The sequence below is a fragment of the Micromys minutus genome, assembly GCF_963924665.1.
Source record: "Micromys minutus genome assembly, chromosome: X".
Classification (NCBI taxonomy): Eukaryota; Metazoa; Chordata; class Mammalia; order Rodentia; family Muridae; genus Micromys; species Micromys minutus.
The window spans coordinates 2,021,018-2,032,643 of NC_137970.1; the positions used below are offsets into that span (position 1 = coordinate 2,021,018).

At 40.0% G+C, this 11,626-nt stretch overlaps 1 protein-coding gene and 1 pseudogene across 3 annotated transcripts; both read right to left on the reverse strand.

Annotated features, from left to right (window-relative positions):
- Nucleotides 1-3,981: 3,981 nt before the first annotated feature.
- Nucleotides 3,982-4,812, reverse strand: LOC308415589 (prohibitin 1-like; the record flags this gene model as incomplete). Of its 2 annotated transcripts, XM_080910635.1 has the most annotated exons (2): nt 3,982-4,050; nt 4,384-4,797. In XM_080910635.1, the coding sequence occupies 2 exons, from the start codon at nt 4,795-4,797 to the stop codon at nt 3,982-3,984; spliced, it is 483 nt and encodes a 160-aa protein (XP_080766761.1). The 2 variants fall into 2 exon arrangements, with proteins under 2 accessions (XP_080766761.1, XP_080766762.1); XM_080910636.1 differs by having other exon boundaries at nt 3,982-4,812.
- A 4,542-nt stretch (nt 4,813-9,354) lies between these two features.
- On the reverse strand, nt 9,355-9,665 carry LOC308415725 (ATP synthase subunit g, mitochondrial-like; annotated as a pseudogene). The gene has a single exon. The product of its transcript is annotated as an ATP synthase subunit g, mitochondrial-like (transcript).
- Nucleotides 9,666-11,626: the final 1,961 nt, after the last annotated feature.

The following is an 11,626-nucleotide window of genomic DNA, read 5'->3' on the forward strand; positions in this document are numbered from 1 at the left end:
GTTGGCTAAGGTGGCAGAGGCTGCTTCTTCCCAGACAAAGACCTGTGAGGGAATACTGGAGCAAGGCCCCACACTCATTAGCACACAATATATCTTATGAAAACTATAGGTGCTATCCATATGAGAGAACTGCTGTGAATATCATTTGAATATGCAACTTTTTTAAAGTGTATTCTTTGTTTCTTTGATATTTATTTATTTTTATATACAGGCTGAACCTAGGCCTCCCTGCTCATAGATAGCAGACGTGTGTCTTGACCTTCATGTGGGTCCTGAACAACTGGTATGTGGACATATCCCAAAAGCAGCTGCCTGTACATGGGATATGTCCTGCTGGGTTGTTTTTATTAGCATCACAATGTCAGCCTGGTTAGGGAACTGCTACCATGAACTCAAGTGCAGAACCCTTCTTTGTGTGATCCACATAAACAAAATGAATGTCCTATAGTCTCCCAGCATTATAACTGAATACTGAGACCTCTGCTCATGCTGCTTAGAAAATCAAAAGCTGGCAAAACTGTGCTAGTAACTAAAAGCAGGATGAAACAGCACAATTTCTTTCTTATCTGCAGGGGTACAGTCTAAGATTACTATTGGATGCTTGAATCACAAATAGTATAGGTCCTCATTCATGCTACAGTATTCTTTAACCTATATGTCCACGACAATGTTTAATTTATAAAATTTTGTTATTATATGTGTGAGCATGTGCCATGATATGAATGTACAGGTCAGAGTCCAGCTTTGTAGATTAGTTTTCTCTTTATGTGTGAGTTCTGGGTTCAAACCAAGATTGCTGAGCTTATGCAATGGTCACCCTTACCACTGAGCCATGTATAAGTGGGGTATAATAAGAGATTAACAGCAATGAATAATAAAACAGCACAATGATAACATAGTAAAAGTCATTTAAAATTTATGAATTACTTATTAATGGACTTTTTGTTTAATATTTGTAGATTTCAGTTGCCTGGGGATAGCTGAAACCATGAAAAGTAAAGTCACAGGTACGGGTAGCCAACTGCACTGCAGATTAGATCACATCAGACCCATTGTAAACTACTTCTAGCTTACACTCCACTAAAATGGAAGTTGGAAATGTAAGCACTGCCATCTAGGGTGCTGGGCTTCTCTTTCTATACTTGATATCACTCCTTAGCTTTGGTAGTCAGCTTGCAGGCACTTTAGCAAACAACTTCTAGCACTGACCCTCTTGGTGTCTTTTCTACCCCGGAGACCTGCATAGAACCTTCTGGCATTACTAAAGCTAGCCAAGAGGGAGAAAGTTTCCCCCTCATTTTCAGACTAATATCTCCATAACCAGTAGCAAAAGCATGTAGTATCTTCAAAAATAGGGTCTAACCACCTAGTTATGGGGAACAACCAAGAGCGATATCCTGTGTTGTTTGAGAGGAACAGTGGGAACTTCCTGACCAATAATTCATTGAAAGAGATTCCATGTCTAGCCCTGAGGTTTTTGTTTTAATTAATAACTTCATGCCTTTTTTGTAAACAGCATTATCTACCCAATTCAGTGTGCTTCAATTGAAACTTCTCAAATACAAACAATCAAAACCAAAACAATAACAACAAGAAAACAAAGCCACAGATCTTTTTATTGTTGCTTCGTTTTGTTTTTCAAGACAAGGTTTCTCTGTGTAGCCCTGGTTGTCCTGGAAAACATTAGGTAGACTAAGCTGCACTGGAACTCAGAGATCTGCCCGCCTCTGTCCCCTGAGTGCCACCACTACCCAGAAACCACTATATTTTATGTAGTCAGAAGTAAGGGGTTTCCATAAATCTTATTCATACACAAACAGTTTTGGTTAATTCATCTGCTCTCTTTCCTCTCCCTCATCTCTTTGGCCCCCTTCCCTGAGTAAACCATAATATAACTGCCTCTACTTTAATATCACATAGTTGACATATCTTAATACATATTTTGTGCTTAAATCACTTAGTGGATCAAGTTTTCTGCGTCTAAGAATTTACATCTCCAAGAAGTGTTGAAGATAGTTAATTCCCTAATTTATTCAAAAAACAGCAGACAGTGGGCTAGATAGGCAGCAGAGGCAGTATTACAAAGTTACTATATTTTCTGTAATGCCAGGCCTACTGACTGCCTAAAACCAAACTAGTATTACACTAGAGCAGATTACATGCAAGGGATCTGTAACTGAGTGGTAATCATAGCACATTGTTGACTATAAAAATAGCCACACAATCTTTCTTTTCCATGTCCTTGGCTAGCACACTCTCTAGCCAACTGCTTGTTACTGTAGCCAGTGGCATACCAGCTAACATAATGAAAACACTGACATTTACACAATTTTGTGTGGTTTGTTTTCTGTCTGATTTTGGAACCTAGCTTTCTACACAAGAAAATTCCAGGCATCCAACAAGACAGCAAGGATTATATGAGCTAGTAATTCATCTTTCCTCTGCCATTCATAAAACTTACGAATTAATGGTGAAACCAGCGAGTCCCCAGTTTACTGGCTAAATGACAATGAATGAACAAACTGAACTCTGATCCTCTGAGCTTCACTTAAACAAGGAAATTTCCCTAGCAGCATCATGAATAAATCCTTTCATATCATTAGATGATAATGTTATTATTTAGCTACATGTCAGTGGACACACACCAAGATTCTATGGGGCTAGGGCTGGGGCTGTGTTTCAACTGGTAGGATGCATCTCTGGCATGTACAAAGGTCTGAATTCATCTCCAGTATGGCACAAAACTGGGAAATGTGGGCTGGAGAGATGGCCTAGCAGTTAAGAGCAATTGCTGCTCTTGCAGAGGCCTGCCCTGTACTTGGCTCCTGATACTCTTTAGCAGCAGATGCCAATAGAGCAAGCAGAGATAGGACTATGTCAACTAATAGAAACCTCCTTCTTTCCCCAATGGCACAAAAATAAATGCAAAGATAAACAAACATAAAAGCATATCTCAGTAAAATTCAGAATCATTAAATTAAAATATCTAAGTTTCTCGTGTTCCTATAAATTTAATTTTTACTCTAGTTTTAAAATGAAGAAATGTATGGCACTTATAAAATAAAAGGATAATTGTTCATTAAGGTTATCTGCCCAATTAAACCCAGAGATTCTAGTTTATGAAAACACACTTCTGTCCATGTTTGAAAGAATTTCTAGAGGTGATCAAAAAATTAATACTACCGTGATTGTGGTTAGCACAATTTTTAGGTTAAGGTCTGGGTGGGATAAAAGGAGACAGAAAACGAAGCCAGATAGTATAGGTATACTTTCTTTCTACTGCTAAGACACTAGAAGGTGAACCATTGTGTGCCACTATATCTTTTCTGCCATGATTCTCTTACCTGACACAGACTCATGGTGGTGGGGCCAAGTGCCCATGACCAAAACTGCACAAGCCTATAAGCCCAAAGAAACCCTTCTTCTTTTAAGTTGTGTTCTTAGGTATTTTCTCATAACTCTAATAAGCATCCATAATAAAAAAGAGTTAATGTAAATGACATGGCATAGGCAATACAATTTTGCATAATTTATTAACATCTAAGGTAATGATGATCATGAAAATTAACACAATAGTATCGTTAAACAATAATTTAAAAAGAGGATGTTAAAGTGATCTACAGTATATAATTAAGTGTAACATTTTGTTACTCTGTGTAAAAGGTCACTTGTGGATATTAGGTAATAGCAATAGAAAATATATAGGCTATAATATTAAATGGGAAAAAACATTACATATTGATGTACTTCCTGCATGACTTCTGGTATCTTCTTAAAAGCAAAGCCTGAGGCTGGTTAGTATAAGCTGTACACACAACCAGACACACTTAAACAAATAAATAAAATATAATAAGAATTTTTTTTCTGAAGTGATTTTACCTTTATTTCCTTCACTTTAAGCCAATCATTCAATTTCACAGTGATTTCTGGGGTGAGGCAGAAGGAAGGCATCATCCAGAATGATCGAGGCCGTGGCCTGCCTCACTGGGGAAGCTGGAGGAGCACGGACTGCCCTGCTGGCAGGTAGGTGATGTTCCGAGAGCGGGAGAGCTGGTAGGCAATGTCCTCAGCAGCCTCCAGCTTCCGCAGCTCAACCAGGCCGTCACCTGCTGTGGCCAGCGAGTTGGCGATCAGCTCAGCTGCCTTGGAGTCCCCCTCAGCAGAGATGATGGCTGCCTTCTTCTGCTGTTCAGCCTTTCCTACCACAAATCTGGCTCTCCCCGCTTCCTGCTGAGCCACCTCTTTGGCTTCTACTGCCTCTGTGAACTCCTTCCCGAAGATCAGAGGTGTCAGGGACACATCATCCAGGATGAGCCCAAATGTTGCTCTTGCTCCGTGGTCCTCGCTCACCTGCCTGGAGACCAGCTCTCTCTGGGTAATCAATTCTCTGGCATCGAATCGAGCCACCACCAACTTGAGGATCTCTGTGGTGATAAATGGCAGCACCCGCTCATCATAGTTCTCACCAATGCTGGTGTAGATTCGAGGAAGCTGGCTGGCCACCGGCCGGAAAAGGATGCGTAGTGTTATGTTGACATTCTCCAAGTCTTTGCTGCCAGTGATGACCGGCACATTCCGTGGTCGAGAGCGGCAGTCAGAGATAATTGGTTTCTGTACCCAAGGGATGAGAAAGTGAGTCCCTTCCCCTACCACAATGTCCCGTATGCCACGGAATCGGTCAAAGATGACAGCTCTGTGTCCAGCATCCACGTTATATAAAGTAGAGTTCACCACGCCTCCTGCAACTGCTAAGGCCAGGCCGAACTTTCCGATGGACTCAAACACTTTGGCAGCCATGACTCCTTCTGTTGCTTCCGCTCACCCCTGCTTTCACTCTGACCTCTACATGAATTCCCCATAATAAGAATTTTAAATCACCTATTTTAAGAAAGTGGGCTAGAAGAAAGGACAATTAGTCTGAGTCAGTATATTTAGGTAATGGAACTAGACATGATTTTTGCCCTAATTTTTAACTATACTCAACAATTAACTGGATTTATAATACTAATTTTGAGAATTATTCTATGCTGTAAATTTTGTTATACTATGTTATAAATATGATTTTATGTTATGCTATATTTTACTTAATTACTCTTTGGCAACGTTATAAATGTGTATAGTGAATTTACTTTTTTGGTACCCATTACTCTCTTTCATCTTCCCTCCTTCCCATGGAAGCCTCATTTTTCTCAAGCAGCCCCCTTCCTACTTTCACATTCTTTGTGTGTGACCCACAGAGTTTCACTGGGCTTGCTCCTATCCATGTTCATGGACATACTTTTAAGGTGATTCATGGGTTTAAGATTCAGTAACCCCAACAACACTAAGCTGCTTATCTGGAAATGTTTTAAAGACATAGGCTTATGTAATAATTTCAGCATTTTTTTCTTATTATAGCTTCATTTAATAAATTCATTTTGTACATTTAAAGTTAAGCAAAGAATCTGACTAAAGGGATCTATACAATTATCATTCTGCCAGTTTTGAATAATAAACTAACATGATTACTTCCTGGGATGTGTGTGAAAACAGAAAGACTTCAGGACAAAATGGGATAAAGGCAATGTCCCCCATTGTTAAACATACCGATAAGTCTATCAAGAGGAGAAAAAAGTCTGTCTTGGAGGAACTGGAAGTCATAAAATACATGTAAGATGTATGGAGTAGAGGTACATACCATAATCCAAGCACTTAGAAAGCAGAGGCCTGAGAATGCCAAAAGTTCTAGGACAACCAGGGCTACATACTGACACAGTCTTAAAAACAAAACAAAGTAAAGAATCTCAAAAATACACTCCAGGATATCCACGATCAAGCTTTGCATTTAACTGTCTCTCCTGTCCCCTGCTTTGGAAGTTTCTGATTTAACAGGATTATAAAAACACAGTGTGAGACTGTGGATGTGGCTTTAAAACATTGTAAAATTTTAATGGATGACTATGGAATTTAGAAACATTCCAGAGGGAAATTGAATGATAGAAAAAGTCAATTCTGAGTTTCATCAGGACTGGCAGCCTGCCTGCAGGTTGCTGGGCACCCGGAAGAGCTGCAGGAGGGCTCTCACTCCTGAGCACAGAGGTGAGTCCACACACCCTCCACACTGGCTATCCCCGGAGAAGCCACCCGGAACTCTCAGGGCACAGGTAGCTCGGTGCTTCCTGGGAACAGACTGTTTGGGACCAAACCCAGAGCCAGCCCACTGCCATCGGAACTCACAGCCTAGCCAGAGAGCCAAACACCAAGGAGCAATTTCCCTCCTGAACCCATGGGTCTGCAGACCCACAAGAGAGACAAGCTCCAGTCAGAGTCAGCAAGATCACCTAGCATCACCTATAAGGAGATGGCAAGAGGCAAGCACAAGAACCTACAAAAAGGAACCCAAAACAACCTGGCAACATCAGAATCCAATTCTCCCACCACAGCAAATAGAGGATATCCCAACTTACCAGAAAAACAAGATTTACACTTAAAATCATACTTCAGGATGATGATGGAGGTCCTCGAGAAGTGCATGAATAACACACTTAGAGGTACAGGAAAGCCAGGAGAACACATGCAAACAAGTTGAAGTCCTTAAAGATGAAACACAAAAACCACACAAAAAATCACTTAAAGAGCTACGGGAAAGCACAACCAAACAGGTGAAGGAATTGAAATCAGAAAGGGAAACAATGAAAAAAATCACAAAAGGAGACAACCCTGAAGTTGGAAAACCTGGGAAAGACATCAAGAGTTATAGATGCATCACTAACAGAACACAAGAGATGGAGGAGAAAATCTCAGGGGCAGAAGATACCATTGACACAACAGGCAAAGAAAATGATGACTTTGTGTAGAGGCCTCCCACATGCTAGCATTACAGGCTTGTGTTATGATGCTCAGTTGTATATATAATGCTAAGGATCAAACTCAGGGGTTTGTGCATGTTAGACAAAGAATAAGTACATTAACTGGGCATCATCTCACCTTTGCTTTTCTTGTTTTTAAATAAGGTTTCACATCATTGCTCAGGATGTTTTAAAATGTAGCATGTAGTCCAGGCTAGACTCAATCTAATAGCTATCATCCTACTTCTAAATGCTGGGATTACAGGCATGAAGTGCCACTCCCAAGTAATCACTTGTTTTTATTGGTTCTCTTTAGTTATTCTCATTTATTGTTATATGTGAATTCTATCTTCCAAGTTGATGTATAGACTAGTTGACTCAGGCACCCTTTTTATTATGAGCTTTGTATATTATTCCATGAACTCTCCAGATATTTGTGGGATTTTAACAAGTCAACTCTTCTTCGTAATCTCTGACTCCCCATTTTGTGTATTGTCTTTTGTTCAGATAAGGTTCAGATGCTCTCGCTGTGTTCCAGCCTAAAAGCAGTCATCTAGATTTGGGTTATAGATGCCTTTTCTAATTAAAGACCTAGAGATCTTTCTGCTAGAAAGACAAGTTGATTGCTGTCACTTTGTCACTCTCAATGATCACAGCTTCCCGTGAGTTGGAGAGCTTCATGATTTGTTTGTTTTAAAGCAAGTTCTTATGTTGGATGAAGCATGACCTTCAATTCCTCATCCTCCTGCCTCTATCCTGACTGCTGGGCTTATAGGTAGCATGTGCTACTACACCAGGGCAGATCTTCACAGTGCACTTTAACTGTATATAGTCTCTGGCTCCTGTGACACATTAGTCATCTTTGGTCTTTTGTTACTATGTTACATTCTAGCCTAAAAATGAGGATGTTTTAATGCTCTTCCAAGTCTTTTATACAATAAACTTCAAGCCACCCATTCTAAAAACTAGGCATACAAGTCTCTATTTCGGATTGGTTTTGATCTGGTGCCAAGAATGTAGTCACTCCTGTTGCTACTTCTGTAGAAGAGAACTTTAGTATGGTGATATTCATATGTGTAAAGGGCTTTGTGATTCACACATGGATTTCTAATCTATGTGCTGACTTGATGTTCCCTAAAATCCACAAGTGAGGTATCACTAGCTCCTCATTTTGTTCATACAGAATATTAAAGTGCATTGCAGGAACTTACTATGTAATCCAGGCTGGTCTCAGATCTGCACCAATTTTCCTAACCTGTTGTCCCCTTCATTTGAAATTGCATGCACGAGTCACCACTCCTGGTTTACTATCACTTTTAGGTGAATTTTTTCTTTGACTGAGGCTATTGAAGTCATTATAGATATAATAAGAGGACGATAAAAGTGAGAGTAAAAGACTCATACCTGCATACACAAGGAGGACAAAATGGGGGAGGAGAATGAGTACAAAAGAGAGAATGTATACCTTCGTGTATTTCAGCACCATTGACCAATTAAAAGTTCTATTCATTGGACATCACGGATGACAATAAATTTGTTTCTTTGTGGTTCCTGTTGATTTCCTGTTAAATTTGGTTAGTATAAAATTATTTCAGCTGAGTGAAAAAGATCTACCAAATCTAACCACTATAAGTGTTATACATAAACAACTTTGGAGTAGTGAATTCACCCATTCTTTAGTGTGATCATGATTTCATTGGCCTGTGTTAAAATTTGTCAAACTGTACATCTTAAATACATGCAACTTAGACAATGTTATACCTCCAAAGAACTATTTGTAAAACAGGGATAGATAGAAGATCCTATGAAGCAAAAGAAGTACACCTTTGTGTTATAAGCTCACATAACTATTGGAATTTTGAAAAACAAAAAACAAAAAAACAAAAAAACAAAAAAAATAAAACCCAGTTCATGTCTTTAGGCAAAACAAGATCGAAAACAACTCGCAAAATTGTCAAACCATTTCTCCATAAAAACGTCCAAGTAAACTGTGGTATCTTTTAAACTTTAAGACATGCTCCCTTAATTTAACTACTGAAATCTACTCTAATTTAAGCTGATGTCTTGTCTGTAACAAGCAAGCGAAAAGAATACTTGTTCTTTTTATTGAAATTGTTTTTTATATATGGATGCTGTAATTGAGGCTTTTGAGATATATGGCAGGAAACTATACTCATTTAATTCTAACACAGGATTTCTTTTCTATGTTATGAATCTGTAAAAAAAAATCCCAAAGATCCCCTTTGCATAGTATGAAAATGAAATGTCTAAGTTATATGAGGGTCTTCTTTCAACCTAATCATATTGTATACCACCCAGAAGCACATGGATTTAAACATCTAAGGCAACAATAAAAAATTAATCAAAAGTCCCAGTCTCTCTTGGTTGCAGTAAAACTAGGCACTGCCTCCTCTTTTTTTTTTTTTTTTTTTTTTTTTTTTTTTTTTGCTATTCAGATTGCAGTCTCATTACACATGGTCCAAGAACATTCAAATAAAAACTTAAATCAGAAGCTAAAGATTGGTCTTCAAACATCATAGCCAACAATGCCACGTTTGCCTATGATCTCTCCGATATAAAAGCACATCCACACCTCAGTGGCCACGAAACCATTCCGCACAGCTTCCTTAACTGTAGGGTGTCTAAAGCTACAGTTTTAACATTTTGAATTCTTTTTTTCATGCTCTGAATAGCTGTAGGGATTTCACCAGGGGTTGGGGGATCCAGTTCAACCGAGGTGTAGTGCCAAAATGTGGCCAATCGAGGCTTCGAGTCAGTCACGGCAGCGGCCACCATCGATGGTGCCTTCTCCACGAAGTTACAGATGAACTTGGCCATGGTCTAAGGTGGAAGGTATGTCGCCCCGAACCACCAGCACCTCCTCTTTTAGTAGGGTTAGACAAGTCGGATGGGGGGAGGGTCCCAAAGCCAGGTAAGAGAGTAAGAGACAGTTTCTACTCCCACTGTTAGGAGTCTCAGAAGACCAAGCTACACAACTGTAACATGTATAGAGGGCCTAAGTCAGTCCCATGCTGTCTCATTGGTTGGTAGGTCAGTCCCTGTGAACTTCTTTGCGATTAGGTTGATTGGTTCTGTAGGTTTTCTTCTGGTGTCCTTTACCCCTCTGGCTCCCTCCTCCCCCTCTTTTATGGGATTCTCTATGCTCCTGTTAAGGTTTGGCTGTGTCTTTGCATCTGTGTCCATCAGTGAAGTCTCTTTGATGATAGTCGGGCTAGATGGCAATCTATGTGTATAGAAGGATATCATTAGGAATCATTTCTTTTTTAAGTAAATTAATTATTTTACATATTTACATCCCAAACGTTGCTCCCTTCTGGTCCCCCTCCCAAATTCTTCACACACACCCTCTCCTTTGTTTCTGAGAGGGTGTCCACCCTGAGGAATCCCCCCACCCTGGGACATCAAGCCACTTCATCCTCTGCCACTGGGGCCAGACAAGGTAATCAACCCTCTGTTACGTATGTTCTGGGGGCCTCAGACCAGCCCATGTATGCTCTTGATTGGTGGCTTAGTCTCTGGGAGCTCCCCAGGACGCAGGTTAGTTGACACTGTTGGTCTTATTTGGAATAATTGCATTGATTTTTTTTTTCCTTTCGTGTTTGGTTCTATCACGAGCTATTCAGCCTCTGGCTCCCAGCCCTCTGAGCAGTGTCAGTGGTGGGTTCCCTCTCAGGGCATGGGACTCAAGTTGGAATAATCATTGCTTGGCCACTCCCACAATTTCTGTGCCATGGTTACTCCAGTATATCTGGTAGGCAGGACAAATTGTGGGTCGACGTTTTTTGTGGCTGATTTGGTTTCCAAATCTCTCCATGGTTAAGTGATACTTACAAGAGATGGTTATAGGCAACGGTCAGAGGAATCCTATTTTGATTAAAATCAGAACAATCGTCCACAAACTCCAAAACACTTATGATTAATATAGGGATCATATTTAAATGTAAACATAAAAGGTGAAAAGGGAAGCAAGACTCAATTTAAGCAGCACAGACAGGAGTGGGAAGAATGAGGAGGCCAAGGGAAACACTGAGAAAATCCAAGAGTCTTCCAGAAGATGGACTTATTTGGATGCACTAAAGTTATACCCATTATTTTATAAGTACGTGTGCAGTGACTGAGATAACTGCTATGCTGGCAAAAACTCTCAGAATCCCAGTTCAGTTCAGAGACAGATGTGGAAGACTTGGAGCTATGCAAAGAATTATACAAGGAAGTCATATGCATAGAAAGCAATTTCAATCTGTGATAGGACACATTGAACCTTTGGACTGTGAGATTATTCACAGCTGAAACACCAGAGAAACAGGAAATAGTTGACTTTAGAAGGCATAAAATATTCAATGATGTGTAATAGAATAGTGGGATGGTTAATTGTCAACCTGACATAACAAAGGGTCCTCCAGGAAGAGAGAACTTCAATTGAAAAATAATGTTTCTATCAGATTGGCCTGTAGACAAGATCATGTGACATTTTCTTAATTAATGACTGATATGCAAGGGCACAGCTCACTGTGGGCAATGCCTACCCCGGGTAGGTGGTCCTGGGTTGTATAAGAAAGTAGGTTGTAAAAGCCATGAAAACAAGGTAGTGAGCATCAATTCTCATGGTCTCTGCTTCAGCTCTCGCCTTGCCTCAGGTTCTTGCCTTGAAATTCTGCCCTGACTTCTCATGAGAATATTCTGGGGCTTGTGCATAGCATTAGCAACTGGAAATGGTGTTTATTCTTGAGAATAAGGCTGACAGGTATGAAGCTGAGATATTTAAAAATGTGGATCCC